The 20,188-nt window shown below is 51.9% G+C and overlaps 1 protein-coding gene across 1 annotated transcript; it reads left to right on the plus strand.

The window, feature by feature from the left end:
* Window positions 1–569: 569 nt before the first annotated feature.
* On the plus strand, window positions 570–10,884 carry Insyn1 (inhibitory synaptic factor 1). The gene is made up of 2 exons (XM_059266938.1): window positions 570–1,287; window positions 10,162–10,884. The coding sequence occupies exons 1-2, from the start codon at window positions 1,132–1,134 to the stop codon at window positions 10,882–10,884; spliced, it is 879 nt and encodes a 292-aa protein (XP_059122921.1). The 5' UTR covers window positions 570–1,131.
* Window positions 10,885–20,188: the final 9,304 nt, after the last annotated feature.

Here is a 20,188-nt window from a genome sequence, read left to right on the forward strand (position 1 = left end):
CAGATGTCTCCGGTCACCGCTCGGAGGACCTTCCTGAGGCCAAGAGCCGAAGGGTCCAGAGAGAGAAGCCCGCCCTAGGGGAGCCTTGGGGGGCCCCCCAACCTCGTCTTGGGGCTCGGCCCCCGACGCTGCTTGGAGGAAAGGCCGGTGCCCCCATCCTCTGTGAGTAGGGGAGTCCAGCTTCGGAGGGAAGGCGGGCCTGGGGGAAGGAAGGGTCCGCTGGGAAGGAGGGCTCCCTGTGGGTATTGGAAGAAGGATGGAGGACTGGAGAGGCCCTGTGCTGAACCAATCTGGCCAAGCTTGGTTGGGGGGGGGGGCAGCTAGAGTGCCCCAGAGGAGGCTGAGGACTTATGCCTCTAAACCAGGGGCTCCTCCACTCTCCCTATAGAAGAAGGGTGTGCTGAAAACCATCTGCCTCCACCACCCCTCCCCACAAACAAAAATAAATAAATAAATCTCCAGTGAGGAAGGAGGGTGCAGGCAGGGAGAAGAGGGAGGCAGCAGCAGCAGCAGGCTGGTGCAGCAGCCTGGGAGGGCTGACGCCAGGCTCGCTCTTTCTGCAGGGGGCTGCCCTCCTCCAATCCAGGTCCCTCTCCAGCGCTGTTCACATCTGGAGCCCCCTCCACATCTGGAAGACCCTGACCACCGTCCCTCTGCAGGTTCGGCTGCTTCTAGAGACCGCTGCCTTTGTAACTGCCTAGGAGTTGCGAGGGGATTGCTGCCTTCCCCCATCCCAAGGGCATCTCTTACCCTAGTCCTTGCAGAATCATCCCCCTGCCTCCACACCCAGATTCAGGCAAAGATCAGCTCTGTACACCACAGGCGCTTCAAGTCCTGGAAGCTGTTCTTGGGCCCTAAGGCCCCTCCCCTTGCCCTCCTGTGTCCTCACCTTGACCCCCCCCCTCCCCCGTCAGACTCGGTCTCCCTCTGGGTGCTCCATCCCCCACCCAGAGGCAGAGTAGGTCGAGTGGCAGGCTGCAGGGGCTGGGTGAGGGCCGCCCAAGGCCAGGGTAGGCTGGGGGGCCGTTAAAATGTGGAGCTCTGCCCGGCCGAGGGGGGCTCCGTGGAGGCAGGCAAAGCGTGTGCCCCGCTGGGGCGAGTATGGGCAGGCTTGCGGCCACGTGGTGAAGGATGAACATTCGGGGTGCCCCGGACCTCGGGCAGCCCAGTGACGACCCCAACAGTGGTGGAGAGAGAGAACGGATTCGACAGCGCATGAAGATGGTCATCGGGCAACTTGAAGGCATCCTGAGGGAACTCAAAGAAGTGGCTAAGGAGCTGAGGGAGGTGAGTGAGAGGCCAGCAGGGGCCACACAAAACCCGAGCCCTGCCTGGCTGGGCTCAGCATCAAAACATTTGTGTGTGTTTGAGTGTGCAAGGCTATGTGCACATGGCCCGCTCCACAGAGGACCACCCTTCTCATTCTCCTTCCTCAAGTCTGTTTTGCTAAAAATCACTATCCCCAGAGCTGCTGGGGCCTTGGTGTGGTGGTGACTGCTTAAGCAGATGCCAGGGGCCCAGCTCTATAGTTAACACTCAGGGTGCCCAGTGAGGATTAAATCTGCCCCACTCCGTTCTTAATGGGACACATTCTTCTGAAACCTAAGCTGTCCCTTGACCCCACTATTTACCCACCAGACTCTGAGCAAGGACTCTAGAAAAGTGTGGATGGCTATTACTTAACCAGTCCCCACTGCCTGAGGCCCAGCTCAAAAAGTATCCCTTCCAAACCTTTAATTTCCAGAAGGGGAGAGGGATTTAAACTGGTTGTGGCCTCCCTGTCCTAGAGTAGAATGTGGCTGGGAGCTCCTGGTGGGGATCGGAGGTCCTTCTGTACGTTGAAGAAGAGATGGGTCTCTTTAAGGATATGTGCCCCCCTCTCACAGGGCATGCTTCTGGATGGTTTTTGCAAAGACCAAAAAGTCACCGAGAAACCCTCTCTGGCTTTCTAATCGGAGCCCAGTTTAATTACAGCTTCCCACATTGCTGGAGTAATGAGGTACACATGTCTTCCACCCTGCCCCCTGGGCTGTGTTCAAGTCCAAAATGCATGACCAGCGTTCTGAGCCGCTGGCCTGAATTTGCCCGCTGGGTCCCATTTCACCAGCCAGGTGGGCTTTAGGCAACTTCCAACTCCTTGTAACCAGGGCCCCTGCAGAGACAGAGGGAGAATGGATCATTCTGAGTTATGAACCCAAGCTCCCCTACCAGCTGTGTATCGGGGGAGGGGCCTGTAGGAGACTGAGGAGATGGGGCAGGCTGTGAACAATGTGGCTTTCCTGCCTGGCCTGAATTAAGGCAGGGAGAGGGGTTGTTTGAAGGGAGCTGTGAGTTGGAGGGTGACAGAGATCTCAGGCCTGTTAACAATAGTGCAGATGGGGGTCTAAGGTCTGCTACGTGCAAGCTGCCAGGAGATCCTGTCTTCAGAGGTGGGAATGAGAGGCACTTCGGGCAGGCAGAACTGGTGGAGCTTCTGCCCATATGCTGGGCTGCTATGGTCTGGACTCCATAATACAGTTTGGAAGCCAAAGGCCACAGGTCCCTGAACAACCCTTCCTCTGGCCTCATGAGTCCAAAGGATTAGGTATCCTCTCCTACCCTGTCTTAATTCTAGATGCTCTATGGTTTTATTAGGGCCACAAGAACTGTCCAAAGTCTCAGCCTCAGGCAGGGACATGGGACCCCAACCAGAGCTGATATTGTCTATAAGCCTGGGAGTCAGCTTTGGTACAACTCCCAGTGGGGCAGACCCTGCCTCTTCTCCCTCAGCATAATCATCCAGAACTTGAAGAGATCTCACAGGTAGTCCAGGCAAACACTATCCACTTACTATTGAAGAAACAGGCTTGCCCAAGGCTACATAACTTACCCATGACAGAATTGAGCCTAGAATTCAAGATTCCCAATGCCTATTTGGAGCTTCAGCAGGTGGGCTATTGTGTAACCTCAGCATTTTGACAGGAGCTTCCAAGAGATGCTTGATGCTTGTGATGTGGTGCCCAAGTGCCAGGTTAATTTGTGGAGCTTTTAAATGCCCCCAATCTTCCCTTTTATACTCACTGATTCCCATGTCCCTCACCCCAGAGCTCCAGTTGATAGTCTGCACACACCAGAGGTCTGAACCAGGATTGAGTGATGAGTCCCCTCCCCCACATCTGTAGGCCATGTGTCTCCACCCAAGACTTTGGCAGGTTGCTATGGAAACCAGAGTCTACCCCGTATGCCACGGCCTGCCCGCTGCCAATGGTACCCAGCTGGGTGGGGGGTTGAGCCTCAGAGCTCCCTAGTCCCCCATAAAGGGGATGTGTACGTAAGGTAATGGGCAGAGAGGAAGGGAGACCCAGGCAGAAGAGCCATCATAACCAACTTTCTGTGGGCTGGGGTTGGTTGGGGACAGGAGTTCCTCTGGATCTCAGGTCCCGGTTTTAAACTTTTGATGTAGCTCTAGGTCCTTCAGGAGAACATAAAGCTGGTCTGTGTGGCTCCATTCAGGCCCTTTGTGGTGGTTCTCTATCAGGGCTGTGGGTAGGCCCATGGTAAAGTGAACAAGGCCCTATTCCCTCATCACACATGACTCCCTGGGCAGCACTTGTTCATTGCCACTAACTCAGACCAAATACTTGAGTGTGGAGACAAGAGTTAAACATGGGGTTGGCAGGGGCACTGCATGAGAACCTTGTGGAAGGAGCTAGGCAGCAAAGAGCCGGCCGGCTCTGCCATTCTCCTCTGGCCTCCCTTCACCATCCTCCTGTCTCTACCTCCTCTTCCTGCCTGACACCTCTGGCCCCAGAAGACACCCCAAACACACACACACACACACACACACACACACACACACACACACACACACACACACACTCCTGAGCACAAAGCCCTCTCCCTGAGCCTCCATTGCTCCTCACTGAATGGGGCTACTGATGACTTGTCCCTCCCAGTGATGCTGCAAGGTTGTTGGAGGCTTTGCCTGAAGGGGGAGGGCCAATACCAGATCACACTTCCAGAGGATTTGGAGTTCCCTCTCCTCATCCTCCCAACCCCCACTACAGCTCCCTGGGTCTGGGTAGGGGACTAAGTAAGGTGAAGAATGCAAAAGCACTTTGAAAGCTGAACCTGAACTGCCCCAGAATGTGACATGACAGCCAGACATTAATTAGCCCTTTCTCCCAGGTTCCCCAACATGCCAGGATGCCAGGCCAAACCCAGCAGGCTCCCTAAGCTCCCCAGATTCCATGGATCTCAGTTAGAGACATAGATCATTCCAAGGGACAAGGAGCACATACCAGGCAGCCAGAGATTTCTGGTCCGGTTCTTAGTTCAGCTGCCTTCTGAACTGTGTGAATCTGGGAAAGTGACTTTGCTTCTCTGTGCTTCTGTTGGCCCAATCTGTAAGAGGAAGATACCAACTCATTCTGTGTTCCCTTCTATACACAAAGCCAGCTCCGTATCCTTTTGGTTCTGTTTTTGCTTTGCAGTGGTAGGTATCAAACCGAGGTCCTAATACATGTGAGGCAAATGTTCTCCGTGGAGCTAGGGCTTGGCCACCCACGAGGTATTGTTACTGAATGAGTCTAGCACTTCCCTGCACAGCCTTGAGTCACATAAGGTTTTTAGCCAAAAGCAGGGAGGCCAGGGCCAGGTCCTGGCTGTCTGGTAGGGACCTCTAATAGGTCATTTGCAGAAGGTGGTCCCATCTCCTACCCAGTGAGGAAAGGACAGTGACAGGGATGGAGGTACAAAGGGGCTCCTATAAAGTGCATAGAAATGAGGGACAAGGTCAGCAGACGTCTATGGGGAAGAATATTGCAGGTGATGGGAGCTGTGACACCAGGGTCTTGAGGAGGGAGTGTGCCCGATCATCAGGAAGCCAGTGGAAAGTGGAGCAGAGAGGGGCAGGGGTCTGGGCGTGGGGCAAGGGAGGGTATCCCATGGAACCTGTGAATCAGAGTGTGGAACTCAAGTTTGCTGTCAGTGGAAGGCCACATACTTTTAATATATCTTGGTTATATTTCTGGGTGAGACTCTGCCTTCCTGTTCCCCCTGCTGCCCACAGACTCAAAGCTCCCACAGGCAGGGTGAAGGGGTCCTCATCCCTGGCCCATCAGATTTTGAGCTCACCTTGAACATGTACTTGTTTCTTCCTGGTCCATGGGGGTTGAAAAGTGATCCTTTATTGACCACCTGTACCCCACATCATCAGTGAGTCTTGAGTAGGTCCTAACTTAAGGGTACTGTCATCTCTGTGTCCCCAAAACCTCAGAACAGGGTAGATACAGCCTCTCCTTGACCTGAGGTGGCGGTGGAGGGTCCCACCACCTGGTTGGCATAGGAAGTAGGCTCTGTGGCAGCCTGTTTCCAGCTGTCTGTCGGCCAGGTGCCATGTGTAAAGGTGGCAGGGAAAGCCATAGATTTTGCTAGTAAGAGATAAATAAATGTGGCCTAAAAGAGCTGGAACAGGAAAAACTGGGGACCACAGGGCTGTGCCAAAGTGGGTCAGCTCAATACCCGCAGCTCAGTACAACTTGGGTGGATTTTTTTTTCTTATTTTTTTTTTTCATGCCTTCTTTTCCTCCCTTTTTCCTTTGCCTTCTCCTCCTCTGGACAGATTCACAGAGGCTCCCTAGCCAATTAGGCCAAATTGCAGGATGAGAGCCATGAATCATGGTCAGCTCACCCCCATCTCCCCAATGCCACAGCCCCCCAGGAAGATAATAAACAATGTAATCACAGAATTAAAAAATAATCAGTGGTCATAAATAATGCAGAATCCCCAGTTATGTAACCAGCTGCCCAGGGAGCTGGGAAAGAGGGAAGGAGTGGGGACTCTGGGTCTGGGACTCTTGGTCCCTCAGCACTGGCTGTTGGGGCCTCAATGGATGTGAACCCACACAAGCGTGCACGCGCGTGCGCGCGCGCACACACACACACACACATGCACACACACAAGCATGCATGCATACATTCACATGCACATAAGCATGTACGCATGCATTCATCTGAGAGGGAGTTCAGCCAGGTGTACTGGTGGTCCAGGTCTGTAACAAAGAGGCCTCCCAGCCTTCTTTCACATGGTCTACAGCTGTGTTTATAGAATGGACTGGTATCTGTGGCAAGCCAGGGGCACAATGGTGGGTGAAACAGAGCCAACCTTGCCCTCTCTTTGGCCTGCTGTCTACTAGGCAGGCAGACATCAGCCACATCACAACATACATGCGTAAAAGTATAGCTGTGACCAACATCGCCCTCCGCTGGGGACCAGCAGGCTTCTTCCAGGAAGTGAGGATGGATGGTGGGAGAAAGGGCATGCCAGGTGAGCCCCAGTGGCAGCCTGAGCTCCAGCTCTGTAAAATGTGCAGAGAGATGAGGGGGAGGCCACTTGCTGGAGGGGAAAGGGGGTGGTGTTGGGAAGGCTCAAAAGTTTGGGGAACAGGGAAGGGCTGGAGGCAGAGGGGTGGTGTGGTCCTGATGCTGATCAGGAAATCTAATGCAGAGCAGGGATCAGCGCTGGCAGGAAGTTACTGTTGGTGGGCAAGGCTGAGATCAAGACAGAGGCTGGGGACACCCTTGGGAGAGGGCCTCGGTTCTGTCTCAGCCCTGTCCTCCCTCCCAAGCGCTCACCCTTGGCCTCTCTGGAACAGATGAGTATAGTTTGTAAGACGCCAGACCCAGGAGTCAGACTCCACTTCTGGCTTTAACTCAGCTCTTTCTAGGTGCTGGGCCTCAGTTTCCCTGTCAGCAAGGGCAATAGCACAGGTAGATTCAGCAGTCTCTCTCTAGACCCCCAGTCTAGAGATTTTTCTGGTTCTTCCTCCTTTCTCCCCCTCTTTCCTTCTGTGTATATAATTATTTCTCTGCACTCCAAGACAATCCCAAATTATATGTAGGCAAAATGATTATTAAATCTCGGAGAGAAATCACAGATTTCAAGACAGCCTGAGCAGAGAGGCAGGTAGCTCAGGCCTGTTCCAAACTTGCTCTCCACATTGACCTGGGAAACAAGACACCAGGGAAGGATTAGTGGGTTTATGAGCTAATCATGGCCCTACACAGAAGCTGGGTACTGCGGGCACATGGCTTCCCTTTCTCACCCTGACTTCTGGCATTTGTCAGGTCTTGGGGAAACCACACCTGCCTGTGAGCTCACAGCCATAGGCCTCATGGAGCTCTTCTAGTTCTGTTCTGAAGGGACACACCCACACTTCAGGCAAAATGGGCAGTGCTGGCACATGGGGCCATGGAAGGCATACCTACCATATCCTGGCATTTTGAACAGGCATTGAAACTTGCTCATCAGTGTGGCATTTCTTAGGTGAAGCCTGAGTCCCATCTGCTCTTGGGCCTGGGTACGTGCTCATGCTCACTGGTGCAAGGTAGATGTTGCTGTTTTACATTGTTCTGCATGCTTTCCCAGGGGCATTAGGTTAAGTCCTCACAGCGGCTCTCAAGCAGAGAGAATTCTCTTAGAATTCTCTGATGAAGAAACAGAGGCTAAAAGCGGAGTAACTTGATTAAGGTTGCGCAGCTCGTAAGTACTGAAGTCAGGGTTGGAGTCCAGCATTGGCTTCAGACTCTAGGTACTGACGGGTTTGTCTGTCCTGACGCTAGAGTTTAAAATATGGTGATATCTCATCCATCTTCATCCCCCTGAGCAAGGAGAGGAGTGTCAGAGTTAGAGACCACAATTCAGAAGTGGATTAACACCTGCCTTCAGTTCTCCTGCCGAGAGGGGGCAGACGTGAGACCTGAAGACCACATCCCTCTCTCCCTTCCTCCATACCCAGTGTAAAACCAAAAGAGGGTGCTAATGAAGAAGAGAAGGGAGCCAATGAGAAAGCCTCTAGAACAGGTGGCCAGCCAGGGCTTTCCCAGCGAGAGGAGCATGTCTGGGCTCCAAGGCTTCTAGGCTCCTGTTGGGCCTACCTGGGATATCCCTGCTGTCTATCCCTCAGGCCTGGGGCCTGATGGTGCTCTTTCCTGATGAGCTTCAAGAAGCTGGACTTCTCTGCTCAGCCTAGCCTCAGCTGAGTCTGTGGGATCTCAGCCAAGCCTTTCAACTCCAGCTTCCTCCTCCTGGCACCCCCAGCCTCAGGCTGCAGCAGCTGGTGACAGCTCTCACTGATCAGGGAGTCCCCTCTGAGCCTGTGACTGCCTGCATGGCAGAGCCACTCCTGAGGCTGCCCCAGCACCCAGGCCACCAGGCCAGTGCCTTTCAAAACAAGAGGCAGCCACTGGGAGCTGGAAAGTGGAAAACGTGGCACGTAGTAGGTGATCCAAGATATGAAATGATGTCACTTGGATACCAGGGTTCCTCTGAGTCCTGCCACCATCCTCACTGATCCCTACAAAGCTCTGCTAACTTTGGCCAGGCACTTGATGGAAATGATTTTGAGTTCCAGCAAGTGTATGTGACTTGCCCAAAGTCTGTCTCCCCCCCCCCACCCCCACCCCATGTCCTGACTCCTCCGATTTGCTGCAGGCCTCTTAGCAGAGAAGTTCTTCTATCCCTGGCATCCACCACCTAAACACCTTCTCATACTGACTCTTAAAGACACAGATTCCTAGAATCTCCCTTAGAGGTAAACTAGTTCACGCACTTCGGTTGAGAAACAGACCTTAAGAGGAATAGGGACGGTCAGGTCACTTGCAGCTAGAGCCCATCTCCCACCGACGCAGATGCTGCAGGCAGTGTCTTTCTGCTTTCCCTGGGGGCGGTTGCCACCTGCCCCTCACCGTGCATGCAACAGTGGTAGCAGTTCCCAGTAATGAGGACTGAATTAGGGCTTGCTTAGTTAACTTACTAACCGACCACCCTGAGCCCAGGCAGATAATGCCAGCCAGATGCTGGAGCTAGATACAGTTCCTGAGGTCTTTGTCCCCGAGTCTCTGTGACTCAGACACTTGTTCCCTCCACTGGTTTTTCTTGTTTTATGTTTGAGTCTTGGCCTGACTCTGCTCTCTTCATCCTCCTCATGCTCTGTCCTATCCCTAGGCTTTGCCTAATCTGCGCCCCCCTCTCTCGATGCATTCTACCCTGATGTATGTGCTGGCAACCGCACAGGCAAGTGTATATCTGCCTGCCGGGCCTGCCTGCTCAGAGGCCAAGAGCTTCCCTCTGGGTTGTTGGGAGATGGGCAGGCAGAGCAGGGTACAGTGACCTCCACAGATGAGCTGCCCCATGAGTGACTTTAACAACCATCCCTGGGCCAGGATGGATGGTCTCTTTATTGCTTCCCGAAGAATGCTGGCTTTATTCCTTTTCCCAACAAGCTGAGATTGATCTCCACTCATCAGTGGGCAGGGAAGGTAAGGAGGGAGGAGGTTCTGGAGCGTGAGGGTAGAGGAGGAGGGTGACTCAGCCAGTGCCACACACTTGTTGTTCCAGTCCCCGGGGTTGGAAAGAGATCCCTGAGTGAGTCACTAGCTGATGGGTCCAGGATGCTTTAGTAAGACTGGGCAGAGTCTTCTTTGTGACTACTCCGTCATTTCTCTCCACTGACTTCAAGTCCAGCTACCACGTTCTAGAGTCAGCCGGCGGGAGGCCTCCAGGGCTTGCTGGAGTCCCTCAACCCCTCCTATCTGACCCCCCCACCCCCACCCCCCCCCCCCGTCTCAATCAGTACAAGCTGGAGCCTTGTTCACTACACTGTCCTCATTCCAAATAGCAGCTGTACTTGAGAGAAAAGGATGTGCGAATGGACAGGGTGCCTGGTGGAAAGCAGTACCCCCCGCTCCAGTGGACAGCACAAGCTGTCCATCCTTGTCCAACTTGGCCTTGTGTATGCTTGAGACTGAGTCTCTCACTGGCCTGGAACTTGCCAAGTAGGCTTGGCTGGCTGGCCAGCAAGCCCCAGGGATGCTCCTGTTTCCACTTCCCCGGGGCTAGGATTATACGCATGCACCACCATGCCCAGCTTTTTTTTTTTTTTTTTTTTTTTCCAAAAGGTGGGTCCTAGGAGTCAAACGCAAGTCCTCATGCTTGTAAGGCAAGCTCTTCACCAACTGAGCTGCCTTCTCGGCCCCAATGTGGGCTCTTAGCAGCCAAACCTGTGACTTCAGTTCAGCCACCATCTTTCAGAGTCACCTGCCAGGAGGTGTCCAAGGGCAGGGCAGAGGCACACATACACACACCTCGCCCCTCTCATCTCCTCTCCCTTCCCTGGCCAGGTGGTGAGTCAGATCGACAAGCTAACCTCTGACTTTGACTTTGAACTGGAGCCGGACGACTGGACCACGGCCACTGTGAGCAGCACCTCCAGCAGCGACAAGGCGGGAGTGGGCGGCCCCTTTGACCTGGGCCACCTGGACTTCATGACAGCCGATATCCTCTCAGACAGCTGGGAGTTCTGTTCTTTCCTGGATGTCTCTACCCCGTCAGACTCTGTGGATGGCCCCGAGGCACCACGGCCAGGCGCAGGCCCTGACTACCAGCTCATGAATGGTGGTCTGCCCATCCCCAATGGGCCACGCGTGGAGACACCAGACTCCTCCAGCGAAGAGGCCTTCGGCGCTGGCCCTGCAAAGGGTCAGGTGCCCCAGCGGACCCCAGGGACGAGGGAGAGGGTGCGGTTCAGTGACAAAGTACTCTACCATGCCCTGTGCTGTGACGATGAAGAGGGGGATGGTGAGGAGGAGGAGGCAGAGGAGGAGGCAGGCCTAGCCCCAGAGCTGGCCCATGTGGAGCCACACTCAGGCCCCCTCAAGCCCTCCCCAGCCCCCCACAAGACCAGGCGCTCTCCGTTGACTACCCGACGCTTGGGCCCCACATTGGCTCCAGAACAGACCCGGAGGGTCACAAGGAACAGCAGCACCCAGACAGTGTCAGACAAGAGCACACAGACAGTGCTACCCTATACGGCCACCAAACAGAAAGCCAAGGGCAAGAACTAGGGGCTGGGGAGGGGGGAATGCATAGAGCTATAAATATATATATATATATATTTAAACAAACACAGTCATAATAAAATTCATAAATACTAAGGATCCGGGCCCACAGGCCCCAAAGCCTTCAAGAAAGCTCATCCTAAAACAATTAGAGGCCCACGATTTCCCTTCCCCTCCATAGGGCAGGGTTCCTGAAGGGAGCTGAACCCTACCATTCCCACTACAAGTCCCCAGCACCATAGAGGTCTGTGAGTGCTGGCCTGGGCCATGTCCTAGAGGGAACTCAGCAGCTGGAGGCAAGCTAAAAGAAGCTCACCTGGAAGACTAGGAACTTGGAACACAGGGTTGGTGTCACTGTGGCTAGATGCAGAAGCTCCTCTGTCCTCCTGGGCAGAGCTACATGGACAGACAGCCCCACCTCACACACGCCCCCCACCCCCCATCCTGAATCTTAGGGTTGCCCCCAGACACTGAGAAGGACACCCTGCCCTGAGGCAGACTGCACTACCAGGAGCCTGGCAGCCACGGAGCAGATCCAAAAACCCAGTCCACTCCCGATTCTTTCAGCTCCCATTCTTAGCTCTGAAGTTCAGAATTCTCAGATCTTGGCCTTGAGCAGATCCAAGGTGTGTGGATAGTTGATAGCAGCCATCAGAGTGCTGGGAACCAAGACCCAGATGTACTTGACCATCCACACTATACAGGTAGAGGGGAGGAGGAAATCCACTGTCTTCTCCTGGCTCCTACTTCTTCATGCCCAACCCCTTAGCTCACCTTAATAAGTCCTGAATAGCAGCAACAGCTTCATCTGCAGTGTGACCTCCCAACAAGTGCATTCAAATGTCTTGAGGGTGATAATGTTAGGCACTGGTCACATTTATTGAGCAGACCACTGTGCTGAATGCACCATATAACATTATCTTATTGCCCCATTTTTCAGATGAGAAGACAGGTTCAGAGAGGTGAAGTAAGTGGCCCAAGGTCACCGAGCTTCTGCTTTCCTGTCCCCAAGAACAAGTACTTTACAGGCTATGCCTGGCCCTGTCATATAGCAGCCATATCACCTTGGGCAAATCCATTTGCCTCTTTGAACCTTTCTACTCCAGCTGTGAAATGGGTCTGATAGTCTTGACCACCTCAGTTGCAGTCACAGGGATTCAGCAAGTGGTGAGTGTACACACTTGAGATAAATTGGAGGCACTAAATGCCTACTGTGGTCAGTGTGGGTCACCCCACATCTCCAGTGACTTCCACCGTAGAGGGGCTGAGTAGAAGCCATTCACACCCGGTCAAAAGCCATCCTGAGTCAGAAGTATCACATGGCTTTGCCCCTACAAACAGCTTGAGGCCAGAAGATAGCCACAGTGTGACTCATTACCCTGCCTGGAGCAGACAGGTAAGGTCGGTGAACCAGTGAGAACATCAGTCCTGAGGCCTTCCTGGGGCACATTTCTATTAATGCAGAACCATAACCCACCAGGAGGGGCCTTAGGATCTGCTAGTACCCGCTGCCCCTGCTTGGGGAGGTGCTGTGTAACCCGAGTAGGGACTAGCAGGCTAGTCTAGGGGGAATACAAGGACATGACATAGGATGAGACCTGTCCCAACTGTAGTGAGGTCAGAGCCCTACAAAGCCCGTGTGGTGCAGCCACCAGAGTAGAAGTCCAGTGATGGCTAGCTGGGGCTAGCTGAGACCAGTGGGCCAGCAAGGTCCTGCCCTCCCTGAACTCAACAGTTCCCATTTATCCCATTCTCTCTCTGAGGCTGGTTTTTTCTCATCAGTGGTGAGATTGTTTTTCTCATCTTTTCAACCATTATGGCAACGAAACCTACAGGGCGGTTCTCATTTCACAGGGGAAGAAACTCAGGCCCAGGGCCAGGGTCTCTGAGAGTCCTGAGTGAGGGATTTTTTTTCTTCCTTCCTTTGACCCAGGTTCATATGACTACGTTAGGTCACAGATAACCTCAACCACTTGTGTGCCCAGGTGGGGCGTAGAGTGTGTGTCCTGGTTTTGAAGTAGATAGAAGTCCACCATGGTAAAGGCACAGAAAGCCCTTGACAGTGGGATAGGATCACCAGGACTTTTCATGACTTGAAACACAGACTGTGTCCACCCAGGGAGAAAAGGCATTCTGCACATCAAAGCAGGTGCTCCTGCCCTTAGAGCACACAAAGCCATCCTGGGTTCCTCCTCCACCAGGTCAGCCATGCCTCCTGCTCCTCCCTGCCTCCAGGCCTCTGCTGGTGTCTGGTTTTTTTCATGGGGAGTGCATCTGCTTCTGGGAAGTCAGACTCAGCTGCCACCTGCTGGGTGCACTTTCTTGTGCTGTAGGTGCTCTGGAGGAGGGAGGAGGGATCCAAGGTGGCCCTTGTAACAGAGAGGAGGCTAAGCAAAATAAATAGCTCCATTTAATGGGCACATACTATGCACTGGAATTGTGTAAGCATGTGCCTTATCTCATTCCTCACAGAAATTACAAGACATGTCATTTTAACTTGTGCCTATTTTCCATCTGGGGAAACTGAGGTTCTGAGAAGTCAAGTCACTTACTAAAGGACATACAATATGAGTTAGGGAACCAGTATTCAACCCTAAACTCAGCTTCTTAGCACTCAAATATGTACTGGCGTAAGAATAGACATTAGGTGTCCCAAGAACCAGGTGAGCCTTGGAGCGTAAGAAATGTGTGGGAAGAAGGAAGCTGGTGGACCTTCTGTTTGGGGAGAATTTGGCTACTGTCAACCTGTGTGTCAGAGGCCCTGACTTAGCCTGAAACTGAATGGATCATAGATTTGATAAATATTTGTCAAATGTATTAATGATCCCCCCTTGTTACAGGGACATCCACTGTGCATTCGTTCAGTCAGCCAACATTGAAGACCTCCAGTACGCCAGATCTCACTTTGCTTGCATGTGCATGCATGCACAGACATACACATGCATACACTCCCACATGCACATAATCTCTCTCTCTCCTCTGGGATAGTCTCTCCTGTGGGATATCTGGAAGCTGGACAGGAATGAAGAATATGAAGTTTCAGCCTTGACAAGTCAGAGGTGTTTACTGGGTCTACCCTTGCCAGGGTGCCTAGGGGAAAAAAATGTCAGAAGCTAGGGGGCGCCACTTTGGTGAGGAAGCCACTCAAACATGTCCTCAGGGCTGGAGGCTCCTCAGGCTGACCACTTTGGTAGGATAGGCACACTACAGTGTCCTTGAGTGCCTGAGAATAAGGAAGATCTTTATCTCTGTTTTCTAGATGTGGGAACAAGGGACCAACTCTGTAGCAGACAAGAGGTGGTTTGATGAAACCAGGCAAAAAACTGGGCACGTCATTCAAAGACAAGGACAGAGCCAGGCCATGTTAACAGGGGAAGGGGTTGGGGTGGGAATCCAAGAGGCAGCAGGCCCAGCCCTCCACACCCCCTCTTGAGTCCCCTTTCTCTGTCCCCACCTCTCCCTCCTCCACCTATCACCCATTTCTCCTTCCAAAACCGAGACATGAGTAAGAAACCCGGCATTTATTGACAACCTGGTGCATGCCATGCCTTTTAACCAACACTAAATAACAGATTCAGCTGGGCCCTGTTCAGAACAGGTCGTTCAATACTTATTTATTGAGCAAATGGATTAACCACAACCGTCATTTTACAGGTCAGGCAGGGAAACAAGTGAACAAAGGCGGACTTTTCAGAGGTACAAAGCAGGATCTTGGTGTTACTAGAGTTTGTGAAACCTATGAGAACAAGTGTTTATGGCTCTTCCCTTGGAATGGGGTCTCCCTGGGTACCCAGAAAGGGGAATGAGGGTCATTTGGGGCTGCTGGAACTTTAAAACAAAGATGGCTGGAGTGACCATATGCTAGGTAACAGAGTAAGGTCTTATTAAGGCAGAGAGTAGATGCTGGAGCAAAATAAGGCAAAATGGAAAAGCTGAGGGGCACTCTCTGTTGGGAACTTCAGACCCTGTGGCCCTCACCAGTCCACTCCATCCTCTTGGCAAGGGCTGAGGCAGAGAGGGAGAGCATCTGCCTAGTCTGAGATGAGAGCCTGTCTTTAAGACAAGTCAGTAACTATCCAGTGGCCTATCACGGTAGGGATTCATTCAATGCATAAATGAAAACGTTACAGTTAGCACCTTGGTAATGAGGGTATACTAAAGCCCTTGAGAACCACTGCATCCTACCGTCTGTCCCCCACAGGCCAGCTAGGCAGGATGCGGAGGGTGTATCCTTCTGATACACATGAGCCAGCTGGCATTTTCATGCGACCTGACTCTGCCCACCGGCCTGCCCTGCACCCCAGCCACCATTATCCTTTACCTCTTCTCCGACACTGGTCCCCAGCAACCAACTGAGGTGCTTGGGAGGGGGGGTCTCTTGGTTAACCTCAGGCCAACATGGCTTAAGGCCTGGGCCCCATGCTGATCGGATCTGACTCCCTGCCAGGAAAACTTAAGCTCACACACCTGCCTGAGGCCTTGCTGTCTCTCCCTCCTGTTTCTGCTGGGACAAGCAAGGGTCAGGAGCTCTGTGAAACAGGCTCACCATGTGACAGGGACTCACTATGGGGCCTCTCTGCTGCCACCTCAGAAGTGCGACAGAAACCCAAGCTCCAGATGGCTGCTTCACCCATCTTCTCCCCAGAAGACGGCAGAGTGGGGCTCACTGCAGGGTACAACCACCCATGGAGGAGGTTTGGAAAGAGGTCTGGGGCCCTGATGCCTTTTGGTTCTTTTTATTTCATTTCTTTAAAAAAAGTTTTTATTAACATATGTTAATTATACATAATAGTGGGTTTCATTATGACATTTTTATACATATATAATGTATTTTGATTAATATATATATAATGCATTAATTCCTCATTACCCTCGCTTGGCCCCTCCTCCTGCTGATCCCCTTACTCATCTCAACTAACCCTCCTTCTACTCTCATGCCCTTTTCTTTCTTCAAGATTTATTTATTATGTAGACCGTGTTCTGCCTGCAGGCCAGAAGAGGGCGCCAGATCTCATTATAGATAATTGTGAGCCACCATGTGGGTGCTGGGAATTGAACTCAGGACCTCTGGAAGAGCAGCCAGTGCTCTTAACCTCTGAGCCATCTCTCCAGCCCCCTTTTCCCTATTGTTTTTCTTCCTTCCTTCCTTTCTTTCTTTCTTTCTTTCTTTCTTTCTTTCTTTCTTTCTTTCTTTCTTCGTGTGTGTGTGTGTGTGTGTGTGTGTGTGTGTGTGTGTGTGTGAGAGAGAGAGAGAGAGAGAGAGAGAGAGAGAGAGAGAGAGAGAGAGAGAGACTCGGTTTAATTAGGTCTGTTGACAGGAGCATGGGAAATTTACCAGTGGCTACATCACTGGAAGAAAAATGTTTCTTACTCACCAACCATTAGCTACTTTTAGATCCTAAGGAAAGTCTGGGGCTCCATGAGCCCCTCTGGGAGCCGCAACCTTCGTGGGGTTTTCCATACTCATCCTAGTCAGGAATGCTCCTGTGAGAATGGAGAAATGACTGAGCCCACTGTGGAGAAGGTTGATCACGTCTTTGTCGTTGACGGTACACCTGAAAAAAACACCTGAGGGAGAGGGAGAGTTTACTTCAGCTTACAGTTTCAGAGTGATTCAGTCCATAGTTCCCACTGAGGCACAGACGGAGAGTGTCGTGGGTTGCTCATCTCAGGGCAGCTGGGGAGCAGAGATAAACAGGAAGGGACCACATACAAGATATACCATTCAAAAGCAACACACACACACACACACACACACACACACACACACACACCCCACCGGCAGCCTACTTCCTCCAACCAGGCCCCACCTCCTAGTTTCCAGCAACCTCCAATAATGTCATCTGATAATGAGTCTGTCAGTGTCACCTCTCAATGATTGGATCTATCAGCTGTGGGCCAAGCCTTCCACATGTGAGCCTTTTTAGTACGTGTGCTGTGGAAGCAAGTACAACACATGAGCCTTTTGAGGGGACACGTCGTATCCAGACTGTAATAAGAAGCTAATAGGTGACCCAGGAGCTCGGGAAGAGTTACCCAACCCTGGTGATCCCCCTCCCCAGAGTCAGCAGTCTAAGTACGATCTCTGTTCCTTGTCCCCTGAAAACTGACAGTGTCTGGCATCATTGCTAGGAAGAGGCCCATTTGCCCCAAGCCTCCGGGGTGGAGAGGGGAAGTCACCTGTGAGGGCGGGTGAGTCTGCAGAGTGATAAAGCAGCCTGCAGGAGGTGATGGTTGCCAGTGGCCTGAAACCCCAGAGGCCCCTAGGGGACATGGTCAGGAGCAAGGCCGGAGCTCAGCTTGGGAACTCCCACGTGGCTCCAGGACTGTTCCCAGGGGTGTCCAGCCTGCGACACTTTAACAGGAGGGCCCACTGAATTGTTTCCAGAGCCTGAGAGTAGGACAGTAGCTCCTGCCAATAGAGACTTACCTCCAGGCCAGGTATAAGAAAGAGCAGATCCCCAGACATGGAGTCTGCAGTGCCCACCAGCATGTCCATCTGCCCTAGGGGTTCAGCTTCGTCAGGAGGCCCTTCCCTCAGGCTTCCTGACACACTTAAGGGCACCTGGAAGTAGCATCAGGGTGGTGGTCTTCCTCTGCCCCATGGCAAGAGGACCCGAGAGCCCCAGGAACTCAGACAGTCCTTGGTCAAGCTAACCATGTTCTGCTTCCTGAGCACATCCCTGCCCCTCAGTCAGAGTTCACACACTGGAAGCCTGCATACCTGTTTTACTTCCTGGTGGGTTTGTTGTTGTTGTTAAAGACAATTTTATACAAAAAAAAAAAATTTAGATTACCTGGGGAGAGGGAATCAGTATATGTGGCAACCCTGGCGTGCCATTCTCACACAAAACCAGTCAGACGGAGTAGGGCGGGAGACCCCTCAGGTGAGCCAGGCACTCACCAATGTCCCTACGCTGACTGATAGCCCTTTCATTGATGCTGGCACCCTGGCCATGTGAATGCGATTCTCCCCAAATGTTACCATCACTGCTTGCTTCCTTTCTGCCCCGGCCATGTCTGAGCATCCCTGACACCCACGCTCCTCACTTAACGGAAGTTCGTCTCCCGTACCCCAGCTGTCTGAGGGCAGGAAAACCGGTGTACTTCTGGGAGCATGACAGGTTCCCGGTGAGCCCACATTCAATAAGCTCCCCTCTTGTCTTGACTCCAGCCTTCCATGCAGAGTCATAAGGGTTTTCTGATTCTGGGAGATTTCCTGAAAAGAAGGAAATGCCATGTTGAGGCTTGAGGGGCGTGGAGCACATGAGGCCATGTTGCCTGAATCTCCTGCCCTTTGAGATGGGAATTTCGGAAGCCCACATCCAGTCTGGAATTTTGATTGGTTGGGTTTGTTTTTTTTTTTTTTACTTTTCCTTATTTGGCTTTTTTAATTTTTCTTTTAGTTTTAGAGCATCATCTCAGGGCTGAGAAATGGTTTTACATATAATAATAATAATTTTCGATAATAACTAAAACTCACTTCAAACCCTTGTAATTCTGCCACCCACTAGAAGACCAGCCATGTAGATGACTCATTCCCTAAGCAATCGCCAGTCATCAGGGATGGGATGGGATGCAGTGAAGTGAATGTGAGCTGAATCCAGTGCTTTTGCCCCATGAGACGTCTGTTCTGAAGCTCCAGACAAGCAAAGGCTAGTTAAATATGTCCAAATGGCATCCTTCTGCTAGTTAAATACGTCCACATAGCATCTTACTGCTAGCTAAATAAATCCACATAGCATCCTTCCGCTAGTTAAATACATCCAAATAACATCTTACTGCTAGTTAGATATGTCCACATAGCATCTCTCTGCTAGTTAAATATGTCCACATAGCATCTTACTGCTAGTTAGCTACATCCACATAGCATCCTTTCACTCCCACAATGCTGGTGGCCTGGGAGGCTGTTCCTAACACCCTCTGAGACACCTCACTGAAAAATCTTTACCCATTCCCAGATGCCTCTGCCTCAACCCTATCAGAACTGCCTTCACTGGGAGTATTAAGGGTCCTATGTGAATGGCCCTCAGCACAATGTCCCATCAGGTGCTACATAATGATTTTTTCCAGGAGTTGGGAAGCTTAGGGATTCTAACACCTGCAAAGATCCATAGTCCCGAATATAAGCTGATACTACCAGAACAGCTTGGATGTGAGAATAGGGTGTCCTCATACAGAATCCTTCTGTGGTCCAGGTGCCTTTGGCATCCTTGCCCTGTGCATGGTGGCTGGGAGACATTCTAATAAGAAATAGAAAGGAAAGAGGGTTGTTTCTCTTGCTGAGTCTGTTGCTGTGATAAAAAATATTCTGGCAAAACAATTAGGGGGAGAAAGGGTGTGTTTCAGCTTACAATTCCAGGTTACAGCCCATTATTGTAGGGAAGATAGAGCAGGAACTCAAAACATCGAATCTGCAGTCAGAGGCAAAGGGAGACAAAACGTATCCTTGCTCGTTTGCCTTCTTGCTATGCACTCAACTTGCTTTCTCTACTCAAGATGACCCAGGGTGCAGCCTAAGAGATGGTGCCACCCACATTCAGGGGGGATCTTCTCACCTCAGTAAACAATCAAGACAATCCCCCCTACAGACATATAGGCCAACCTGATCTGGATAATTCCTCACTGTCTATGTTGTGGCAAATTGGCAGCCTAAGTAACCATCACAGAGGGGTCTACTGAAAAGGTCCTTACCTCAGACTGGTCCCAAAAGGACCATAATTACCTCCCCACTCCCCCAGCCCTAGACTTTGGCTAGAACTCATCCCAATGTTTCAGATGCCAAGAGCAGGTGCCATGACAATTCAGATCCGGCGGATCTCTATCCCAGATCGTGAAGTTCACAATCACCGATTCTCCATGGCCAGAGTTAGAAGCTGCCTGTAGCCTGGACCAGGAGGTAAGAAAGCTACAACCTACATGTGACCCACTGCTAGAGTCCCAGACACTGGATCCAGAGAGACCTGAGTGTGAACGAGGATCCGACTCCTGCTAACTCTGCGCCTGGCACTGGTTACTTAACCTCTTGGAGCTTTGATTTCTTAATGTCACAAGACCTATCAACAGCCCTACTGTGGAGGCTCAATGGCAAGTTACATGTAAAGACCCTTGGAGGGACTTTCAGCTCAAAGACTCACTGCCTCCCTGCCACATTGGCCCTAGGAAATGTCCTGAGCTCAGGATCCAGCAGAACATTCCTATGGCTGCTGTCAGGGTCAGTGAACTAACACACCACACACACACACACACACACACACACACACACACACACACACACACACACGGGAGGGGGGCAGTTGTCACAGTGGAG

This window comes from Peromyscus eremicus, chromosome 7 (assembly GCF_949786415.1).
Source record: "Peromyscus eremicus chromosome 7, PerEre_H2_v1, whole genome shotgun sequence".
NCBI classification, from domain to species: Eukaryota; Metazoa; Chordata; class Mammalia; order Rodentia; family Cricetidae; genus Peromyscus; species Peromyscus eremicus.

What these genes read in the sequence shown, in the direction of transcription:
- Insyn1 (XM_059266938.1), top strand. Translation starts at nt 1,132, where the DNA reads ATGAACATTCGGGGTGCCCCGGACCTCGGGCAGCCCAGTGACGACCCC. An exon ending in TGGCTAAGGAGCTGAGGGAG is followed by an intron (nt 1,288 to 10,161) that starts GTGAGTGAGAGG and finishes TTCCCTGGCCAG; the next exon opens with GTGGTGAGTCAGATCGACAA.